A 24,646-nucleotide genomic window follows, 5' to 3' on the forward strand; every position below is an offset into this window, starting at 1 on the left:
ACCCGATTTTCGAGTGTTTTTTCCACTAAATCCAGTCGTATGTCATGAATAGCACGTTCAATGTTGACTTCTAAGGCTTGAAGAGAGTCTGGCTTATTGTTAAAGACCATTGACTTTAAATAACTCCACAAAAAGTAGTCTAATGGTGTTAAATCACAACTTCTTGGAGGCAATTCAATGGCAGAATTTCTTGAAATAATCAAATCTCCAAACATTTCTCGTAATATTTCGGTTGTGGCACGTGCTGTGTGGCACGTAGCCTCGTCTTGTTGGAGGCAGATATTGTCAAGATCAACTTCTTCCAATTGCGACCATAAAAAGTTAGTTATTATTGATCTATACCGCACTCCATTAACAGTGCTACCACCTTCTTTTCGAAAGAAGTTCGAACTGATGATTCCATCAGCCCACAAATCACACCAAACTGTCAATTTAGGTGAATGTAATGGTTGTTCATGAATAACTTGTGGATTTTTTTCCCACCAGAATCGACATTTTACCGCACCACTCAGATGAACGTGAGCCTCATCGGAAAAGATTATTTTCTTAAAAAAATTCTTATCCTTTTCAAATTGTTCCAAGTCGAAATCAGCAAATTCACGACGTTTACGGTGGTCCAAAGGCTTCAGCTCTTGAGTGAGAACAATTTTATACTGATCCTTTCTCAAAATGTGCCAGGTTGTGGTTTGAGACAGTCTTAATTCCTGAGAACATTTTGGAATCGATAAATTTCGGTCTTCAGTGTGCTTGAACCGCTGCATCTAATGCCCGATTCAACCTCCTAACGGAGCAACTCACATTCAAGCGCAAGCTTAGAGGCGACCCAACGACGAACTATGGCGGCTGCCGCCGAAATGGTCTAAAAAGTGAATGGTTAAAAAAGGCAACCATGATGTCGCCAGCAATTGAGAGAAAATAAAAATAAAAATTTAAATAAAATAAAAAACGAAAGTAGCCTAAGGTGACGCCATTTCAACAGCCAAGCTAGCCACGACGGCAAAAGCTGAGAAGCGCAATCAAGTGGGCAGCTACCATATATACACAGGGAATGCTAAAACAGCGCGCCGCCGTCTACAGCCATAGCCACTTGGCGCACAATGGCAAGCAAAAAGGACGAGCAATGAAATGACAGCTAAGCTAAGAGCGCTAGTGTGTGTGTATATATGTGTGTGTAAAGCTATATACTATTTATTATTTACTATAGCACTAATGAAAGTGTCTCCGCATACATGGAATGGTAGGTGGTTACAGCGCAAAAGGCGAGCGCGCCCACACACATACATACATATAGGGTGTGATGGTAGGAGCAATCCAGTTGTGTAGGCGACGCTTGCTGCGCGGCAGCTGCACCGAAAATCAACTCCACTGCGACTAATAAAGTGTTGGAGGGGCAAAAGGTGAACTGCCAAGCAGCTGCCATATTCTTTTCCGCATCTAAGCAAGGGTTCGGGCCCACACAACTTGACAGGGTTACCTACATCTACTATATCCATGTAGCTGCTGCTGTTTGTGGCTTATAATAAATATATACTTATGTATATGTATATGGGCGCCGTGTAGGAGTTTATGTTTAATAAATGAGAAGCAATATGCTCGGTTGCCGCCGAGTTCTGCTGTCTTTTTAGTCAACACACAAAAAATAGCAGCCATACAACAACAACAACAAGCGCAACAACTAAGCACTCGAGCAAACATGCTACAGCTGTGCAGTGCGCAATTTACCGTCATTCGCTTGTGCGGCTGTCTATGTGTGTGAGTGTGTGTGTTTGTGACTTTATAAATATTTTATGGGCGGGATTTCAAAGTGTATGCACACTTCATTCCAATTCGACATTTTGTGCACCCTCAATGTTGTCTCAGCGTTAGTGCCCCTCCACGCCCCGCTCTAGCGCGCTCTCTACACCACACGCTTGCTCTCTTTCTCCCTCTTTCTCTCTTGCCAATTTAAGAAACTTAGTAATGTGTGTGCCTTTTAAGCGTCTGAACATCATTATGTTGCGACGAACTTGAGTGTAAGCACGATCTGGCAACCCTGCAGTTCATTAGGAACAACATTATTACAACAAAATTTCCTACTCAATAAGCATGTGCTTTGTTTTAACTTAATCAACAACATCATTAAGGCATTTTGTGACATTTGCGCTCATGTACTCACTTTGACACTCTCTCTCATGGACTGCTTTCCTCTCTCCCCACCCATTTGTGTGCACACTGCGCCTCTACGCAGCCATTGAGGCAGTTAATCCTTAAATACACAACAAATGTCATGCAAATAACCAGCGAAGCATGGTCCTTTTCGCTGTTCACTGCTCGCTCTCTCATCTCTTTCACTCTTACACTTTTTTGTCGAGCGCAAGCAATTTTTTAAGGGTAGTTTATCAGCGGCAGTAAAATCATCTGCTGCCCACATAAAATGCTTACCTGAGCACACAGCACCGTTGTACATATCCTTACACACACACATGCACTCACTAGCAGCGCGCTGTGCATCCTTGTGCTCTCTTTCGTCAATTTTTGCTCCTTTCACAGTCCAATTGCTTGTGCTTTTGTGTGATGCTTGTTATTCTTATTGCTTCTGCCATTATTGTTGTTGTTGTTTACTCACTTTAATACTGCTGCTTCTGTTGTTGTTGTTGTTGTGTCTTGTTTATTTTTGTATTCCAATTGCCATCAACCACCAGCAGCGCCACCACAGCGCATAGACATTATTACCCTCTTGGCGTTGGCTTCTTGTCGTCGCACGCTCCTTGTGGCATTTTTCTAAGGACACACTTGCCCGTTTCGCTTCATTTCGTTACGGTCGTCGGCTGAGTGATGACGTTCCATTTTACGCGTTCATCGTCCATCGCTTTTCGTCTTTTTGTCATTCGTGCAATTTTGCTTGCCACTTCTTGAAAGCGCATAAAAAAAGACACTGAAGAATTATTTGCGTGTTTTGGTTAAAAAAAAAAAAATATTACAAAAGAGACTTAAGAGTGTTTATAGTGCGAAAGAAGTTCATTTACATAGCGAAAAAGTGATAAAGTGCCGCAACGCTTTGATTTGGAAAAAAAACTGAAATTTCGAAAAAGTTTAAATTAATCTTTAATAAAAAAATAACTATTTCTTAACAATTTTGCAACAAGTTTGAAGTGTTTGGCAACAACAAGCAGCAATTACAACAAGGCAGCCGCTAAATATGGTTTATTTTGTACGTATTTTTTAATTCTTTTTTTTTTAATAAAATTTTTGGAAAATTTAAATATACTTTCAAATAAAATTTGGTAATGTTAGAAAATGTTAATGATTCGTAGTTTCAAATTTTAGAAAAATTAAATACTACTATGGGCAAAAAATAGTAAGACTTTCTTCCTAATTTTAAATTTCTTATTTTTTTTCTTCAAAATCTACGTCGTCCCCCTGAAAGTAATCCCACTTGACCATAACACACTTGTGCCAACATTTTTTCCAACCTTCGAAACAGTTGTTACAGTCAATTTCTGAACGAGCTAGATAAAAAATATTGCGACGAATGTGTTTTCGCGTGAAATTTAAATTAAAAAGCCTTACGATTTTTTGCCCACAGTAATAACAAATAATAGTTAAGAAATGCATTTGAAAATCTGAGAAACACCATGCGGTGCTATCGATTTTTGGTAGTCCTTCTTATATGTCAGTAATATGTTCTGTGCCTTCATATTGCCTTCGCTATGCAGACCAACTTTCGAAAACCTCTTTCTAATACTTTTTCAATTTAAGCTGTTAGAATTTGAGGCATCGCGGCTTCAACAAAAATTTTGAATGATTGTAGCTAAAACTTGAGTTTTGGTTATAAAATGGGTATATATTGGTTATAAACTGGTTATATATTGGTTATATCTGTTAGCAGAAGCTTAAAATTTTATGCTTACATATATATAATAAGATGTAGCGAAACGTAAGCAATAAAAAGCTCAATTCTGATTTTTTTCATGTTAAGTTGTTTTGCATTTTAAGTTAGGATATGCATGTATGTACATATATCAAAATTTGTTTTACTATTTATTGCTAAAAAAATTGATAATATATTCGAACAATTGAATTATTCAAGTTCTTCTTAATTGGCGTAGACACCGCTTACGCGATTATAGCCGAGTTAAGAAGTTAGAATTATTCAAGTAAATAACTTTAATTAATGCTTTTTTGTTTCAAAATGTCTATAGGGACCCTGATGTCCTAAAAACTTCAAGTGGTAGGTGCATATTATGTGTACATATCCGATATCAAAAATAAACTTGTAGTTTTGGTAACTGTTTTTTTTTATATTAGTTGGGTTCCAGTGGTCTCAGCCATTTAATCAGGATGGTTGTGTTTCGTTTTTTTTTTATTTAAGGTGAAAGTGAAAGATAACAACTGTTTCCAGTTGGTTTATAATCAAGTTGTCGATTTTTGAATTGAATATAATCAAATATCAGAAATAAATACTAAAAATTAAAGTGAAGATATCCCGACGCTAGAAACGAATTTTAAATTGAATATATCCAAAATATACTTAAATATCCGAAATAAAGAGAAAGTATTCCGACGCTAAAACGCACAAGCATATTGCTGAAATAATAGTGTTTTCTCAGTTGTTTCGAAAAATTGTAGACTTTTTGCGGTATATGGCCTACAAACTCAACAACTCATTTCTAAGCTAAAAATGTATTAGATTTCTAACTTAAGTAGTATTATATGTTGTTTTTGAACTCTGTGTTGAATAAAGAAGACATTGTAAAATATTTCGACAGCTCCATTCAGTTTGCTATTTGAGATTTTAGTTTGTCTGGCCGCAATATACTGTATTCATGTGTAGGCTTATACAAGATATTAATAGAATCTACTTCAAAAACTTAACTAATCTTTTTTGAGCTTACAATTTTTTAGTAATTTTTTGGTTTCATCTTTTTTTATTTACTTATAAGATAACCTTAAAGCGATCACGTCGTTATAGTTTCATCGGCTGCGGTCGGAAAATAAAAACCTATTTAAATGGTATTAATTAATTCTACAGCTTTTTTTGTGTTGTTGGATAAAATTTTGCCGACGGTGTACTTTATAATATGGAGGTTTCTCTTCATGCCGAAAAATGACAGGCAGTTAGGCGGCTACTAGTCCTCAAATCCTAGTGTACGTAAAGTTTGGAACAGGAAAATACTTGTATATTCTTAATTTGTTCACTTTTGCTTCCGTGGTACTAGAACGAAGAAGCAAATATGAAAAATCCAAAGTTATGAGCTTTTGAAAAAAAATCCATTTTTGGCACTTTTTTGTTACCAATAACTTTTTGAAATCAAAAATCCATTTTTTGTTCTTTTGTGTTACAAATGATTTTTTAAAATAAACAATTTTCAATATTTTTAGCAATTCTAATTTTGTGGGGAAAAAAATAGATTTCATGGCGATTGTGCGATTTTGACACCTCTCCACCAAACGGCCGATAACTTTCGAAAAATAACAGTTTTCAACCCGAAATTTTGAGATCGTATTACTGAAACGTATTTCTAGCTGAAGAAGCTAAAAAATAAAGAGCAATTTATTTGATCTTACCAGAAAGAAAATCGTCTTAAGAGGATTATTTGTTTAGTGAAGACTAAGTTTCTTTTTTCGGTTTTTCTTCGGTAACAATTATTGTGAAGAAAAATATAGTTTTTCAATAACAGAACTGATGTTATTATTGTTTCATTAAGTGAATACTAGTTAGTAACTTTATTAATTACAATAAACCAGTTATGTAAATTTTGAAAATTTGTTTGATAACATACCGACTTTTAAACAAAAACTGAGGCACCAATATGGCGTTTAAGTCCAGTCATACAATTTCATCCTAATTAGTTTTAGGGAAATATCTAAAAAGCTAATTAGAATCTCAAAATCTAACGGTACTTACAGTAAGCTGATTCTTTTTGTTCAATTATTCGACAAGTGAAACAAAATTACTGTTTTCTTTATACCCTCAACACACTGAAATACGAACTGGCTGCTCAAAATCAGGTCTTTTTATAAGCTTTGATGGGTTTCATCGGGTGAAAACAGCCTTTTTTCAACAATTTTTTTCTCATATAAAAATTACTTATTTTATAAGAATTTTTTATTGTTACAAACATATACTATTAACAAAGAAATTCTGAAATTTTTGATAAAAAAATGTTTTAAACTCGGCCATTGCGACGCCATTTCCGGTGACCCCTCGGAAAAAAGATGCGCTCACGTTGGCAAGATAACTCCTTACAAGATCATCTGAAGTGAAAAAATACGTGTTTTATTTAAAATCTTAGCTTAGAACTTGGACGAACCATATTTAGAGATTTGAAATTTTTATTTATTATAATTTCCAAAAAAATCTGGTGTATAAATGAATTTATATGCATGAGTACCGAAATAGTTGCACAACAACTAAATTGCCTTAATTTTCTACGCAAGCAATTTACAGCCAATAAATTTACATATATGCATATGTATAGTATGTGCATACATGGCAGCATAACGGTTAAGTTTTCGAAATTTATGAAAATCATAAATTACTTTGAGTACCAATTTTCAGCGCCTGCCAATTTAGACAATTAATCAATTTAAAATGGTGTTAAAGGCGTATAAATATTAACACATAGTATAAGCGACGCAATAGAACACGCATGCACTCGCTTGTGTGTTACAGTTATAATGTATATTTGTGTGTGTACACCACCTAACTTTGCTTGAGTTGAATTGCTGAAAGAAATTGACCCACTCAAGTGAGAAATCGAGTTAATTAAAACGAGCCTAGCAAAGATGGTGGCGCACACACGCACACCAATGCATATATGCATGTATACACACATGTACGTGTATATATGTGTATGTACCATATACAACTACTTAATATGTGTTTAAACTTCAAGCATATTGCTAGTAGGAAGTAAAGCTTGTTAAGTCAACTGTAAGCCACAGCAGCCGCAACGGATGTTACACATTACAATTGACGGTCATGCCGCATGCATACAGACACACATCCATACATAAGATTGTAGTATGTGCTGTGCGGCGGCTCTTGAGCAAAGTTTTCACTGCACAACAACAAAATTTGGCGACTCAAGTGGAAAAAGAAGGAAGTGAACTTCAACACTTGCAGTGAAGTGTGAAGATTGCAACCAGTAGGCAGGGCGGGCATTCAAATAAAGTGCGGCCATTGAAGGGATAAAAGGAATAAACATATTAAATATATAATAATAATATATGCAAACAAAATGCTGGTGCGTTAGCAACTTTCATTGATTTGCCGCGAGTGTCTTGGGGCAAACAGCACAAGCCTGAGAAAGCGTAAAGTAGGAAACGCAAAAGCATTGGCTTGAATAGTATATATTTCGTATTTCTAATCAAACTTCAACTAATTTTTTTTGTATTCATAATGAACTTTAACGAACCAAATATGTACCATTTTGGTCGACCACTTTTTGCCATTTCTCCACTAGATACATTATTCCATAAGCGTAAAATTTGCCTGGTTTCTCGGTGAAAACCTGCGACAAGTAATTTAATTTTTTAACAGGCTTCTCTTTTTACTTTACTCAATGCTATATGAAGGATGTATCAAAATTTCCTAGCCAAGCTCTCCCAGCTTTTGCCGAGTCATCACAGGTGTGTGAGGTCTAGCGTTGTCCTGATGGAAGATGAAGCCCTTTCTGTTGATCAGTTCTGGCCGTTTTTTTCGATTGCTTGCTTCAAACTCGTCAGTTGTTGACAGTAAAATGTAGAATCAATCCTTCGACCAGGCTGGAGCAACTTACCAGTGGATGATTCCTTTTAATCTCACCAAACACTCAGCATAACTTTTCGAGGCGTCAATCATGGCTTTGCGACCATTTGTTGAGCTTCACCACGCTTGGACCATGATCTTTTTCACACATTATTGTCGTATTTGATCCACTTTTCGTCTCCTGTTACCATTCGCTCCAGAAATGGTTCGATTTCATTTCGTTTCAGCAAAGAATCGCAGATGTTAATTCGGTCCATTAAATTTTTCACAGACAATTCATGTGGTATCCAAATATCGAGCTTCGTTTTGTAGATGATGAATGTTAAGTTCCTTAGCGATGTCATGGCTGCTTATGTTACGGTCCTGATAAATGTTTTTCATAATTTCATCGGCCTTTTCAACGATAGGTCGACCAGAACGAGTTGCATCTTTCACATCGAAATTTTCAGAACGGAAGCGAGCGATCCGTTTTCGAAAAGACTTTTTCGACTACTCGTTATTTTGAAAAAATGTTTTTAAAACAAAAGTTGTACCTGATTGAAAATGACAGTGAGAGAGTGTTTCTTTCTTAAAGTAGCTGGGTAGTCGCTATCATGGAGAGGACACAGGCACACAACGCAGTTTTAAAATTGATATGAAATTTCAAGATATTTACTTCCATGCCAACCTCTAGAATTATTTAGTTCAGATTATACTCCTTAAAATTAAGCACAGCAGGTTCCAGAGCTTGAAGGAGCAAATTTTGTCGGCTTTAGCTTTTCCAAAATAAGTGATCACTTATGTAAATATTGTAATATTATTTCATAGTTTTGAAAAAATACCGCTATAACATATTTTTTTTTAATTAATAATTAATTAAAAAAAGGAAAAAATGAAAGTTTACAGCTACGAGTTAAAAATTGTATCTGGAATTTATTTAAAAAAGTACCGTTACAAGAGAATTGAGCCTACACAAAGCGGTAAACCTTTTTGGAAACTTAGATCAATACTAAGCGCTAGCAAGCAACTCATAATCTCATAATGCGTCCCAGTGCGCTCAGGCCATATGCTCTGGAATCATTGAAGTCTGCTGCCAATATGCGAATATAGTAAATAAGTTCAAATAACAACAACAATATTTTATGTAAATCGCATGCAAAAGCTTTGTAAACCTAATACGGTTTCATTGAAACCTAACTTTGTTTGATTTGTGGCAGCAGCGCGGAGCGAGTCAAATCAATCGCCAGGATTGATTGTCAGGATGCACTGAAGCGTCAAGCGCCCGTAAGCGTACAATTAACACAAAGATCAGCGCCAATGCAAAGCTATATATTGTACCACGCTAGCGCATACAGCGGACATCAATAGCCAAGCAATCGCGCTAAAAGGGTTCGACAGCGATTGATGGGCGGCGAAGTGCGAAAGTGAATTCGTGTTGTTTTTGTTTGACTTCTGTTGTATGCAAATGTGCTTGACTTTGTTTGTTTCAAGCATTTTTTCTCAAATATTTATTTCGGAAATGCGCTGAAAACGTGCGCGACGCGCAGAGACCCCTAGCGGTGTAGTTGTGATATCCTGCCGGCGGGAAAATTGCAAACGTAAATGATGCTGTGGTTAAGCGTTGCACAAACTGAAAGGAAAATCACACAGCGCGCAGCGCTACAACAACAGCAATATATTCTTAAGTTAAAATTTTTATAGGGGGCGTGGCATATGCTGCCGCGCTTGTTTTGCATTTAATTTGTCATGCCTGAGTGCACTTATATTGAGGCAACAGTCACGGCGGCAGCACAGCGGCGCGCCGCCAAACATGCCGCAAATATGAGGAAAAAAGCGAAACAGACAAATACATATGCCATATAAAAAAAAAAAAATAAAAAACTGCGTATAATAAAAATTTAATTTAAAAAGTTTTCCACCAAATTGATTTCATTGTTTAAGCGCAGCTAACGCGCGTACTACTATTAACGTATGCCCTTATTAATTGCTAACCCGTTGCGTCCTAGCACACATAAGCTAAACCCTTTTCTTCTCTCTTTCTCTTCTTGCAGAGTCCGCGTGGCATGCAACCGTGTAGTCCATCGGGCGTTATTGCAGTGATGCCGCCATCGAAGAGTCCCACCATGGAAACGGCCGCCGGACAGCAAGCAAATGCTCACCTCAGTGACAGCAGCGCCGCCGATAAGGAACAAGGCGCGGAGCAACAGCGCGCCGCAACGCCTGTCAGCAGCAACAATACGACGAATACAACAAACACCAGCACGAATCTGCCTAATGCACGCGCTTGTCCGCTCAAATTTTCCATTGCGAAAATTATGGAGCCCGATCAACGCGCCAGCTGCGAAAGTATCAATGCGCCCGAAGATTCCGAACGCTCGTGCAGTCCCATTGAGGTCGCCAGCGATGAGTGTGAGTCAGAGCGCGCCGAATTGCAATTATCAAGCGCTAGCAGCCAGCAATGCGCAAATGCTGAGAACTATGATTCCGCTTTCAAAAAGTATGTGCCATCTTCCGCCACCTCGGCCGCGGCTGCTGCTGCCGCCGTCGCCGCCAACACTGTGAACAATGTTGCCGCTGTGCAGCAGTTTGTTAATACGCGCCATCAGGAATTAATGTCACAATATCCGTTGCTATATTATGCGCCCAATCAGTTGATGTGCGCCGCCGCCGCAGCGCAATATGCAGCGCTCACTGCCGCGCAGCAACAAACTCTACTTGGTAATACCGGTGCTGCCGCGCATTTGAGTAGTTTCACCGCGTCGCTTAACAATTTTCACACGCAATCGCTGCGCCGTAATCTCAGCGCTTCTGGACATCATTTAGCCGCCGCTGCAGCAGCAGCAGCTGCCGCGCAGGCACAGGCGCATCATGTACACCATCAAGCGCTTGCCAGCGCACACCCGCAGCTGCAGCAGACGCTGGAAAAACAGCAGCAGCAACAACACCAACAGCATAAAATGCGCGACAGCGCTGCTGGCGCATATCACAGCATGAAACGCAAGCATAACGCGAGCGCTGCAGCTGCCACCGCCGCCGCGCAATCCGCTACGTCAATTCATGAGCACAACTCATCGCGCGCTTCCTCACCCGCCTCACGTCATCTACGTTCGCCGTCCCCCAACTCAATGGATGACAGTCCTGGCTCTACATCGGGCAAGCAAAAGACATTCTCATGCCTGGAATGTGGCAAGGTCTTCAACGCGCACTACAATCTTACGCGCCATATGCCGGTGCACACTGGCGCGCGTCCATTTGTTTGCAAAGTTTGCGGTAAAGGTTTTCGGCAGGCCTCAACGCTTTGTCGCCATAAAATCATACACACCTCCGAGAAGCCGCACAAGTGTCAGACCTGTGGCAAGGCCTTCAATCGCTCCTCTACGCTGAACACGCACACACGCATTCACGCCGGCTACAAGCCCTTCGTGTGCGAATATTGCGGCAAAGGTTTCCATCAGAAAGGCAACTACAAGAACCACAAGCTTACGCATAGCGGCGAAAAGGCGTACAAATGCAATATCTGCAACAAGGCTTTCCACCAAATCTACAACCTCACCTTTCACATGCACACACACAACGACAAAAAACCCTACACGTGTAAGGTGTGCGCCAAAGGTTTCTGTCGCAACTTCGACCTGAAGAAACATATGCGCAAGTTGCACGAGTTGGGCGGCAGCGATCTGCTCGACGATGACTCGCCACCAAGCTATGAACGCCGACGCGAGTATACGCGTCGTGAATATACGCGCCGCGAAGCGCATCTCGGCTACCACGCCCACTTACCACACGGTAGCCAATTGACGCCCGACTCCTCTGCTGGCAGCTTATCGCCGCCGATCAATGTCACTACACCGCCGCTCTCTAGCGGTGGTGGCGGTGATAGCAGCAACCCCGCTTGGCATACGCCGCAGTACCAAACGCTAACCAACGCGCACCAGTCAGCAGCTGTAAATGCAACAACGCCTGCCAGCGCCTACGCACCGCATCACCTTTTGCCTCAGGTGGCCAGCAGCAGCTTTCGTGCAACCGCCGAATACTCCAGCAGCTCCGCATTCATTCAACTAGCCAGCGCAGCTTCCACGAGCGCCTCCACCAGTGCCGCACAAATGTTATCGGCTCACCAGCACCAACAACAACAGGCGCATCAGCACAACCAACATCATCACCAGCACAACCACAACCAAAGTCCGATGCATCATCATCATCAGCGTCTGTCGGCGGCTGCTGCCGTCTCCGCCATGGATCAGGTGCCCTTCATAGCGAAAGTGTTTTGACAGCGCTACTATGCGGACAGTTTGGCCACAACGAGTACGCAGCATGCCGCCAGCACACTGACCGCTTCCACGAAGAGCATACTCATCGACTGACTGCAGTTCGTGGCGGCCGCTGCGGCAGCGACGGCAACAGCAACAGCGACGGCGACAGCGCCATCAACAGCCAGCTCGAACTTGATCACAGCACCGTCTTCAACACTCACTGAGCTGGAGTTGGATGATGAACTTCTGGTGGACGCTGTGGATGAAGATGAGCCGCCGATGCAGCTACCTACCCTTCCAGCTATGGATCAGCTGACGGAGCAATTCGCGGCGCATCGCACAACATTGGGTAGTGCTGTCGAGGCGCTAAATGGTCTACTTTAAAGCGTGCCTCCGAACTGCTGGTTTCAACAAAATGGTTTCATGGCTGCGCGAAGCGGCCGCTATTTACCAAAAGTGATCACCGATTAGTCAAAAGTGTGCAATATGCGTTAAGAATTCGTAAAGCTTTGAAAAAAATTAAATATTCGAAATATTTCCTCAGCTTTAACGGTACAATTTCTTTAACATTGCACTCTCCAGCACCTTGCCACATAGCTTTCCAGTGATTTACCGTTATTTTTTTTTTGAGCATATTCCGTGAAAAAGCACATGTGCGCATCCTCAACTTACTTAGAATGAATATATAGCTTAGGGGTATTCACGTTGTAAATAAAAGCGGCTATATGTGATATACCCAACTTGTAAATAAGTGTGTTCTTGTAAATATGTATGTATGTTGCGCCATAAATGTTCTTTAATAAAATGGTTGAAAATATATACAGTTAGTGGTTTCTACGTATATATGTATATGTGTGAAATACATATATACAATTGTAAGTATGTGTTTAGTGCTAAGTATTTCAATGTGAAATTCAACCTCTACACACACATATACACAACCTTTTGCGCCCACAAACAGTTCAATTTTAGGTGTAGTAGTATTAGTAAAATTGTAATTTATGTTCTAGTTATAAATAATTGAGATATATAACATTAAGTAAATAATAAATAAAAATCCGAATGCTAAAGATGAAATATTATATAACATTAAGGGAATTATCGATTTGATTTTTAGTCAATATACATATCGGAATATGTATATTTAAGCGACATAGTGCGGTGAATTGAATGTGTTTGAATTGAAAATATAAAAAATAAAAATTACAAAAATAAAATTTAAATAAAATACATATAAATCGGTGATTTTGCTTACCACGACGTCCTACACGAGAGAGGATTTTTAAACGGATACAACTTGTTAAATTCACTATTCTGTTGCAGAGCAAGTAGGGTATTTTTTCATAAAATTTATTGGGTGATCCATTTCGAGGTTCCCTACTTTTTTATCATTCGAAAGAACATTCTTTGGCATTTATTTTTTGAAGTTTATCTCTTTCAAATGTTGGCCGCGGCAACGTCTCAGATGGTCCAACCGTTGAGTCCAATTTTCGATGACTCATTCGAGTAACTGGCGAATGACATGCGTGATGTTTTGCTCCAAGGCCTGAATCGAAGCGGGATTACCAGCATAGACTTCAGACTTCACGTATCCCCACTGGAAAAAGTTTAACGGTGTGATATCAACGATCAACGACTTGTTTACATACCCAGTGAGCCAGAAAATTTGTCTCGTAAACGTCGGAACTTTTAAAGAGCCCATAGAGCGAAGCGATGTCGCTTGGGATGGTCGAGCAGCTTCAGTTCTTACACAAGTTGCATATTTTACACTTTCAATTTAAGATATCGACGCAAAATGCGCCAAGTCGTTCCATGCGTCAGTCCGAGTTGCTATGAACAGCGCCAAATCGACTCTCCACGGTCTTCGTGTACACTCTCAGCTACGGCGGCTATATTTTCTTCACTGCGTTATGGAAGTAATCTATTCGGTCGAATATTATCCAATAATGAATGCTGGGTCTCAATATGGGTGATGGTGTTGCGGATAGTACGCTCAGTAGGCCGCTTATGTTGACCATAAGTTGAGCGAAGCCCGTGAAACACATTCTTTACAGAATGTGAATTCTCGTAATTAAATTGAACGATTTGTAAATATTGTTAAGGCGTAAATCTTTATTCTATTACGCCCTTTCTTTGACAGACAACTTGCTCGCTTAATCACAAAAATAAAACAAAACTATTTAGTTAAAGTTTGATTTATGATTATTATGAGCTTGCGCGACACCAACTTTGCCTCGCACTTTCGTACACTCAACATTCCTGGACGATATATTCAACATATACCTTTGATATCTCAAACTGTTGGAAATCTCAATCAGTTTCATTTTACGATCACTCAAAATCATTTTGTGGATTTTTTGATTTTTGTTCTCACTTTTTCATTAATACCTACATGTCCCTTTTATTGATTTATATACCCTGAACAGTTAAGTTCTCCACAAAGTTTGTAGCGCCCTGAAGAAAACCTTAGAGACCATTTAAAATATGAAGTGTGCTCAAAAAATAACTATAATTTTCGTTTAACCAAAAATTTTCTCACCAAGAAGCTGCTCATTTGTTAGAACCGTCAATATTAGATCACTATAACATACAGCTGTCACACGAAATGAACGAACAAAATCGACTTTTGGTATGGAAAAAAGGTTTTCCGTAGGACACAAAGCATTGTTCAGATTTACTTGTAGTAATACATATAATTGCTATAAAAAATACACCGCTGAAGGCTATTATAGCTTCGATACAGCCGAAATTAACTTTTTTCCAAAATACTTAAATTTAAAATGGATTCGTTTCTAGTGACGACCTTGCGTTGATATGATGCGAAAGCTTTCGACTGCCTGTTACGTATCGGGTTAATATTTCCTTAGTTCCCATATACGTAATAACGGATTTTTGAATAGGGACGCTAGAAGAGTAGACCGATATGGACGGCAAATATACGATCCAACAACGAGTCGAAGTTATTAAAATTTACTACCGATATTCGGAGTCAGTCACTATGAGCAAAAAAAAAAGTAAAACTTTGTTCATAAGTTGAAAGTTCTTAATTTATTCTTACAAATCTACGTGGTCTCCCTCAAAGTAATCTCCATTTTTTCCAATACTCGAAACAGTTGTTAAAGTCAATTTTCAAAATAGCCTACAATGCGCGTAGCTATTCACGTTTAATGTCTTGACTCAAAACGGTTTCTCCGAAGCGATCGTTTGAGTTTGCTGAATATCCGGAAGTCACACGGAACTAAATTGACGAAAAACTCACGAAGAATCAATGCAGTATGCGACGGCGCATTATCGTGGTGTACAAACCAAAGTGGTCGGCCCATAATTTCGGATTCTTTTTACGAAAGCTTCGATGCATAACACTCAAATAGTCTTCCTTGTTGACAGTTTGACCGGTCGAAAGGCATTCGGAGTGCATCACAACTCAATAATCATAGAAAACTGTCAACATAACCTTAATTTTTGACCTGCTTTGACGTGTTTTTTTTGGCTTCTGCTTACCTTTGCCACGGTATTCGGCTGATTAATCATTTGTTTCTGGGTCGTAAGCATAGATCCAAGATTCATCACCAGTAATAATGCGTTTCATAACATCCTGGTAGTCCGAAAGCATTGTTTCACAGACATTAACATAATGCTGTATTTGAGTGAATTTGGAAGTAATCGTGCTTTCACTTTTTTAGGCGTAAATAATCTTTCCAAATGGTTTTCACTGATACCTCCGATATTCCAGTATCGATGCCAGTAAGATCTCTGGACTGCTAATCGTCAATTCTCAAGCACCAATTCCTTTATTTTATTGATCTGTTGATCATCATTTGATGTTGATGGCCGTCCTGGATGTGCATTCTCGTTCCTCTTCGAATAGTTTTTACCAATTGGAAATACTTGCTTGCGACAATTATCATCGAAAGTCTTTTCCAACATTTTAAACGTTTCGGCAACAGACATTTAAAAAACATACATACATCATACCAACCTAGGAAAAAATGGATTTTTGAGCAAAATTTTTATTAAAAAGCCTTACCATTTTTTGCCCACGTTAGTAACTTAATATGCCGTCTACTAATGAATGATAAATTCTTTCACAACATTTTGCAATATAAATTTTTAACAGCATCTGAGTTATTTCGCCGTCTTTGGTTCTTGCAAGTTGCAAGAGTATGAAATGTTCGGAAGCATCCGAACTTAGCCCTCCCTACTTGTTATACTTATCTGCGCTCTTCCTTGGATTCGCGCAGATTGGTAAAATTATTTTTATTGTCGGCTACAGGTATTGTTGCTAGACCGTCGAATATTATAATTCTTATTAAAAACTTAAAAAAAAAAAAAACCTTTTAATATACCAAAACATGGAGATTCGAATTAATTTTAGTTTAGTTAGTTATAAGAGTAATGATATTAAAAATTCTTTCAGGGCTGCTATTAGATGATCTCGGATACAAAATCATAAATAACCACCTAGAAAACCTTTTCATACTGTTACCATCTAAAGTTTTATGTTTTAAGTAAGAAAAGTATTAATATTTGAAGTGTCTACTTAATTTTGCATTTGTCCACTTCAGACAAGGCTGTCTGAAAATTATGCTTTCATTGGCAGTCGCCTAATTCGACATTAATATATACAATTACATATGTACGAGCGTATTTAAACACCCATTTATAAACGTATATGTAGCAAATGCATTCTCGCAGAATTCACGCATTTTAAAGCCAAGAACTAGAGCCCACTTTATACTTACATGTATGTTGACTGCCGTTTTATCTTTCTTTCTCTGCGCTTTCCCTGAAACCAAAACTTGCCACTTGGCCATTTTTGTTAGCAAAAATACACGAGGCACACATATTTACTTTACTCCTACATTTCCACTCATTTAAGTGAGAAATGTTTTTTCGACTTTGTGTGATTCACATATACATACACATATGCCTTTTAAGTGTCTATTTATAAATCCAAAAGTAAAGTAAAAGGTGTTTCAATTTGGGTAGGTAAATTAGATCAGATCACATGTTTCGCTTTTGCTAAGAGACAACCATGTTTTAATTTATTCATACAGATTGTTTCGCATAATTATTACTACATCTTACGGGAACGAAATGTCTTCGAGAAGACCTTTCGCTATTTTGAGCTCTCAAAAATCGAATTTCTTCTATGCTCCTCTCAAAGGCATATTAATATCTTCTCTCTAATTATTGCCTTGATATGAACAGCTAAATGCGAAGGCTCAATTGCAATGAAAACCAGACGTTATCTTTTAAAAAACGTTCCTTTGGGGAACTTAGAATTTTATATTTTCTATCGAGAACATTTAATCTCACATTTTCCATTCCATTTGTTACTGTGGATAATCACGCTTTTCAGGTTTCAATTATAATCTAAAGGGTTAGGTTAGGTCGTGGGGTTGATCCAAAATCGATGCATCTCATTCGACCTTTGTGTTAACCACAAATATCAAATATCAATCATAGATTGACAAATCGTTTTGAGCTTACCACAAATTCATCAATCCGGTTAATATCGATTCCAGTACATCCGCTAGATTCATTAAAGGTGTGTCTACCGAGATATTTCAAATTCAGTCTGCCAAAAACTGGACAAGCTTGAAGTAAGTGACAAGATGTTTCCACCTAGCCTTCCTCCATATAGCCAAAAGCATCCTACAGATTGGACAGTGTCTAGGCAGAATACGTATAATTGTGGAAAGAATGGTTTTACTTAGAGGCAGTCGATAGACTAGCGCCTGCTGAGCTGAGCTCGACTCTAAACGGATAAAATCGAGAAAAGGGTGCACTCCCCAGCCAGCTCATCGTCTTTGCAGTTACTAGCGACTCCGCTGTTACCTGGGACCCATACGAGTCTAATATGGAAGAAGCTGAAAAATACTACCAATGAGGTCATGCACTCTTTGACTAGTTTTGATCATATAGTCAAAGAGCTCAAAGCAAGTATACACGCACGGCTGTTGGGGTGAGTTTATGGAGAGCTTCAGACAGGATATTCCACCACCTACTCTCCCCCTTAACTTCGATCCATCAGTTAAAAAGCTTACTACACCCCTTCTTCAACGTCTTTGCTCTGCCCACAATTCCCTCGCACGTCTGAGAAGGAACCGTCAGGAGAAGGTTCGGCGGTGTAGTGATCTAAGTGGAAAGGTATGCGAACGAAGCAGTGGAGAATTTCAGTGTTTCCCTGCCCGGGGCTCCTTATATACCCATTTGGGTTCAGCTTCTTAGATGATGTGGTTTTTCATAAAACATTGTTGGCTTAACAATAGTTTTATGGAGCAAGATCACATATTTTGGTCAGAAGCCTCACCTCTTCCCAATTGCTCCTCTAAACAGTATAAGGCAACAGATGTTTTCCTCACTCTTTCGTCTATGTTTCGCTACCATGAGAGTTTCCTATCAATGATAAGCCCCAAGTAATTCATCCGGTATACCGGTTGAAAAATAGAGCCTCTTAACGAGAGGTTTAGTAAATAAAACTTGCTCAGCTTTATTTGGATCTATGGCTAATCCATCTACAGGCTTTCTATATTGTATGTTGGCAACTAATAGTGGTCCTGTCCCAACCGAAAAACCCTTTCATTTATATAGTATTTATACTATATGTTACCACATCAGTCCCATGGGCCACCATTTTCTTATTCAACATCGAAATAAAAGTGCATGCGAAAGACTGTCGTGTGTTGTTGCCTTTGAGTGCAACTAAAAAATGCAAATTCAAATGCGCATAAATGAGAACAATTAATTTTGCATTTCATAAGGCTGAAAACACATCGACACACCCACACACACCTACACGCTGGCACTCAATGGGCACACAATGGCTGATAAATAAAACGACGGTCATTATGCAAAACAGCGCCAAAGCACAACCAACCCAGGTGTGTCCCCACATACATACACACAAACATTTATATACCATATACGCATTTAATATGGTGTATATACCGAGAGAAAGAGTGCAGTGCATCTTCGCCAGCGCAAGTTGGGGCACATCTTCAGTGTTTACTTAATTAGAGGCAGCTTCTGAAGAAGCACACGTTCGCTGGCTGCTGGCTGTTGCACTCGTTGGCTCGCCAGAGTGGAACAAATGAATGCACAATTTGTGTTTGCGGGCTACACCAACACAGCGCAGAAATATGATTAATGAGTGTAGGAGTCCAAGGGTCTAACCATGTAAACGTGGCACTCGATGGCAACACATTTATTTGCATTTCACTTTGATGTCAAAAAGACGGTTGACTCGGAACGAGCTCGTGTATGTTGTGAGCGTGTAGGCGGTAACCAGCTGTCAGCGATGGTTGATGTGTCACTTCAAGTGCATAAAAAAGGAACACGTAAAACCAACTGTGCCCCGTGGCCTGAGAGGCACACCAATTTGCATATCTGCTCGTGGTAACCATATAGAAATTTTTAGCGCATTTTTACAAGAAGCAACAAAATGGCGATCCCAGCTAGCAGTCATCATTAATATCATTAAAGTGTAGTCAAAATTAGTTGAAATTAGTCTTCTGTAGATTACACAGTGCTACAAAGAAAAATGAAGTCGAAATACCTGTGAAGTAATGTTAGTTTTTTTTGTAATTCCTGTCGACTTATCGTGTAGAACGGGAATCCAATTTCGGAATTTGCCAAACATCCCCAAAATCTCGAATATAAAACCGATTTTCCGTACTTACGCACTATTAGCTCATATCTTAGTTAATTATAACGCTATTTCAAAAACCGTTTAAGAAAGAAGAAACTCAAACCTTTCGAATGATGTATCGATGTCTAAATAAAGCTTAAGGACTTACATGGGTTTCCTCGGGTAAAAAAATTAATTTAACCACTACGTCTAAGATTACTATAAGCTATTCTTTCTTTTACGAAAATTACGACGTTTTTGTTTCAAATCAATTCGAAGATCCATCTTTACTGTTGTCTAATATGGTATTTTGCTCATGTTTAATGGTCGGATCGGTCGTTTTTCGATAGCCTTTTACCATTTCGAAGACAAATTTAGAATGTCACTCTCACAGAAACCCTCATCCCTATTGCTAAAAAAAAATTTGGATCGATTTTCACAACCTTCTTTCGAGGCGAGTCTTTTGTCAACAAATTTACCCGCCATAGACAGGAACACGTAGTAGTCAAGTGGTTCGTAGTCTGGACTATAAGTATGATGCATAAAAGCCTCCCAATACCTCCTGGATCTGCTCGTTATCGATGTGTGTGGACTGGCGTTGTTCTGACGGAACACAATTCGTCTCCTATTGGAGTAAGCTGGCTATTTCTGGGCGACTGCTTCGTTCCGACGATCCAATCGTTGACAATACGGTATTATACTTAGGTGGTCAACGGAGTTCCTCACTTTAAATGCTTTAGGATTTTTTCATGAAAAAATCGAACGGATCCTAAAAAATATTTAGACATTAAGTAAGGCTTAGGTTAGGTTAGGTGAATAGGCTGATTATGGCAATATGGCAACCGGGATATGTGGCGAAATCTGGAAAGTGGGGGAGAAAGCCTCTAGATGTTTTCTCCTCATCTTCCGAACCGCAACTTTAGCCTCGTCATGAGAGTGCTTTACAATTTCCGGCTATTCCGCTGTGACCAGGCACCCAAGCATTATTGAGCTTGCTCAGCGAACTCAAGGTCTGTATAAAAGCTCTGCTATCGGAGGATGATCCATTTTGTGATTCTTTACTTTTTTAAAGAAAAATCCCAACAACTTCAAACTTAATGGGAAATTTTTATTATAATTCGAAAGAACATTCTTTGGCATTTATTTTCCGAACGTTATCTCTTTCAAATGTTGGCCGTGGCTACGTGTCAGATGGTGCATCCCTAGAGTCCAAGTATTTCGATGACTCGTTCGAGCATTTCGACTGGTAACTATCGAATGACATGCGAAATGTTTTGCTCTAAGGCCAGAATCCAAGCGGAATTGTCCGCATAGACTTTAGACTTTACATGTCCTCACAGGAAAAAGTCTAACGGTGTGATATCGCACGATCTTGGTGACCCAAAACGTGAAACTCTCTGCTCACCGAAGTGTTCTCTCAATAAATACATTGATTGATGCGATGTGTGGGAAGTGGCGCCTTTTTTGTTGATATTAAAGGTCGCCTAGATCACGTGCTTCAATTTCAGGCATCAAAAAGTCGGTTATCACAGCGCGATAACGGTCGCCATTGATGGCAGCTCTTGAATCAGTTTAGGTTGCTCTTCGTCCGAAATGCGGCAATTTTGCTTGTTTACATATCCATTGAGCCAGAAATGGGAATCATCGCTAAAAAAATTAAGTTCGAAAACGTCTGATCTTCTTGATACAAGAGCTAGAGCGAAGTGATGTGGCTTGAGAAGGTCGAGCGGCTTCAGTTCTTACACAAGCTGTATTTTGTACGCTTTCAATTTACGATCTCGACGTAAAATTCGTCGTTCCATACGTCAGTCCGAGTTGCTGCGAACGGCGCCAATCGGTACACGGTCTTCGTGTACACTCTTAGCTACGGCTGCTATATTTTCTTCACTGCGTGTTTGACATGGTCTATTCGGTCAAATATTATCCAATAATAAGATGCTGGGTCCCAAGATGGGTGATAGTGTTGCGAATAGTACGTTCAGTAGGCTGATTATGTTGACCATAAGTTGAGCGAAGCACGCAAACCTCATTCTTTACAGAACGTTAATTTTCTTAATACAGTTGAACGATTTGTAAACATTGTTCAGCCGTAACTCTTTCCATGATGAAATGCCAAACAATACTGAATACTGAAGGCTATTGAAAAAAAATATCTCTACTTGGATGACCCGTTAGTAACATAAAAGTTTCTTTCGAGCGCAATAAATTTATGGATGATTCCTTGCCTTCAGATTTCTTTATATCTGACGTCTCCACTAATTAATAGTGTATTCTCAAAATGTTTCGATCTAAGTGGGTTATCGAAAAACCTCCATTTAATAATATTTTTCGAAAACTTTCAGTATTATACTCGTGGAAATGCGCGTCCAAATCTATTTTATATCTTTGAATTTTAAACCTTTATTCGAACACTGTCACTTCAAATTATTTTCAAAACGCTTGAACAAGCTGGTAAATAATAAAAATATCATAAATTTTTTTATATTATTTTATGCTTTTGTCAGCTCTAAACTCAGTATAACACTCCAAATACGCTGAGCTAAAAATATAACCTCACAATTTGTCAAACAACTATTTTCAAAATATCAAAAATAAAACTAAAAATTCAAAAGCGTTGAATACCATATTCCAAAACAGTAAATTTTCGGCAGTGCTCAATTAAAAATTCATACAAAAATTTACGTATTATTGCTTTGATCCGTGACACTCGAGCGGAAATGTCAAAATTTTGTCAAAGCAAGTGGGCACTACTGTCACTCCAGTTGACAGTTTTTTATTATAATAACACGTAGGCTTTTTTTTTGTAAATTTTATTGCGCACTCAAAAAGCCAGAAAAATATTTATTCGTTTATATACATACATACTATGTGTGTGTAGCACACATTTTTGGGCTGCAACGTAATTGTTTATGCAAATCAAATTCATCGGCAGCATCATCGATTCATGGTGAGCATATGTCGACGCCACACACCTACCAACACAATCAAATCTTCAACTGGCACTACTAATAAAAAATAAAAACGAAATTATGCCAAGTAAGCTGCGGTGCAGTAAGCCCCCCGTTGGGCTAGCGGCGTCGGCCTAGCTTTTTCCTCGCAAAAATCGACCACTGTCTCCCGAACAAAGCATTGCATATATTAGTGTGCGTTTGAAGCGCCTTGAAGCATGCTTCAAGTGTTGTGACTTTCAGCGTTGTCACCGCTTTTTTGTTGTTCGCTTCTTGGCGGCAACGCTTTGATCCCGCGCGCACTTGTCTGCCCGCGCAAGCGAGAGGCAAATGAATACTGCCATAGTTGTGTGAGTACCCACCGCCTTTGGTGGCAGGGGTATGCAACCTAAATACAATAAATGTCCTCAAAATTATTGCATTAAAATAATGAAATACTAACACATCAAACAGCGGCGCAGCACTCGCGGGTGTGGGCGCATCATTTGATCGAATCGCCACTTTGCATTCACCCGCTGTGCTGGAATTGTCTCGCGCTCGTGCTAAGTGCGCTAACGGAACCAAAAAAGGACGACAGCGTTGCCGATTCGCAGTCGCCACGCAATCAGCGGCGAAATCACTGTCATTCCAACTGTTGTATTTGTTGTCTTTGTGGCGCACTTGAAATGTCCTTGAGTGTACTGAGCGCCCGCTCGCTTACTCGCCCGTCCGTTCAGTTCATGCGTCTGTCCGCCGCTGTGTTTGTCATTTGTCATTGAGCTTTTTGATATTTCCGCCGTGAATGTAATCGCAATGCTGAGTGGTTGAATCTATCTGTGCACTCGAATGCAACACAAAAAAAATAGTCAACAACAAAAACATCAATAAGAGAACTCTGTAAATGAAGAACTTATTTGCAAATTGACTTCGGTCACCATTATCTCTCTCACCATTAGTCCGCTTTCCTCTTCGGCAGCGGGTTTGGTGCCTTCTTTTGTGGCATATGTGTTCGTTGTGGTGTCAATGTGTGCGTGTCGGCTTGCGGGTGTCGACTAAAATGTGTGTGTGCCTACTGATTTCGTCCTGATAAGTTTTGGCTCTTCAATGTTTGAGCTTTGTTTTGCTTCCCTACCTCAAAACCGCCTTCCTCCCCTTGTTCCAACTTGTTTTCTATGCTCTGTTATCTTTCGTCTCTTTTAACACTTTGAAAGAGTTTTTGAGTTTGTGCTTTTTGTCCTGATTTTGTCTTCCGTTTGGTTTTGGCGCATACATTAGTCTTATGCGGAGGCGTTAATTAAGGTAATTAATTTAAGTCAATTTGTAGGCATCTGGATTAGTGAATGTACGACTGCTGGCGGCAATTCAATTGCCATTTGCATATCGGCGCTATCGATCTGAGGGAATCAACATGAAACATTCAGTTTAGTGTTTTACTAGGATTTCTATGTATACGGTTACGGAATAACTACGGTGTACACCATTTACGACAATAATGGCATAAGCTTTAAGAACTGCTAATTTTACCCTGAACTGGGTATATTAAGTTTGCCACGAAACTCGCAGCACCTAGAACGAAGTGTCGTGACGAGCTGAATAAATTTAACCAAACCCAACGGGGTGAAGGTCTTCCTCTGCTTACCTCGGTGTGTACTGCGTCGAATACTCTCAGAGCTGGAGTGTTTTGATCCATTTGGACGACATGACCTAGCCAATTGGACGGTGTCTCTTAATTCGCTGCTGTCAATGTCGTCATATAATATATCTCGTACAGCTCAACTTTGATTGCGACATTCGCTGTTGCTAAGGCGCAATGGACCATAAATCTTTCGCAGAACCTTTCTCACGAAAACTCGTAAAACCGATTCATAATAACATTATCCATGCCTCTGCACCATATAGTAGGACGGGGATGATGAGTGACTTGTCAAATTTGGTCTTTGTTCGTCGAGAGAGGACTTTGCTTCTGTGTTCTGGTAAGAAAAACTCTAATACGAGTACTTACCAAATCTGACGGAAGTTATTTGATTATACCGAAGTGTTCCGATCGCATAAGTTTGTGTAAATATACTTACCTAAGTTGAATTATACATGTACAACCATGTATCCATAATTACCAATTTTC

The 24,646-nt window shown here is 39.4% G+C and overlaps 1 protein-coding gene and 1 long non-coding RNA gene across 3 annotated transcripts in view; both read left to right on the plus strand.

Annotated features, from left to right (window-relative positions):
* LOC126753834 (fez family zinc finger protein erm) overlaps window positions 1–13,158 on the plus strand; it is a 68,711-nt gene extending 55,553 nt beyond the window's left edge. Inside the window, exons 1-2 of one of the 2 annotated variants that reach the window (XM_050465554.1) lie at window positions 2,781–3,190; window positions 9,763–13,158. In XM_050465554.1, coding sequence (XP_050321511.1) covers window positions 3,179–3,190; window positions 9,763–11,982 — 2,232 coding nt within the window. In that variant the 5' untranslated portion in view covers window positions 2,781–3,178 and the 3' untranslated portion in view covers window positions 11,983–13,158. Of the gene's footprint in view, window positions 1–2,780; window positions 3,191–9,762 lie in introns of those variants that run through there. The other variant, XM_050465556.1, reaches the window with a different exon arrangement.
* The window catches only part of LOC126753868 (uncharacterized), a 118,263-nt gene that overhangs the window by 62,641 nt on the left and 30,976 nt on the right, over window positions 1–24,646 (plus strand). The window lies entirely within an intron of this gene.

This window comes from Bactrocera neohumeralis, chromosome 3, assembly GCF_024586455.1.
Source record: "Bactrocera neohumeralis isolate Rockhampton chromosome 3, APGP_CSIRO_Bneo_wtdbg2-racon-allhic-juicebox.fasta_v2, whole genome shotgun sequence".
NCBI classification, from domain to species: Eukaryota; Metazoa; Arthropoda; class Insecta; order Diptera; family Tephritidae; genus Bactrocera; species Bactrocera neohumeralis.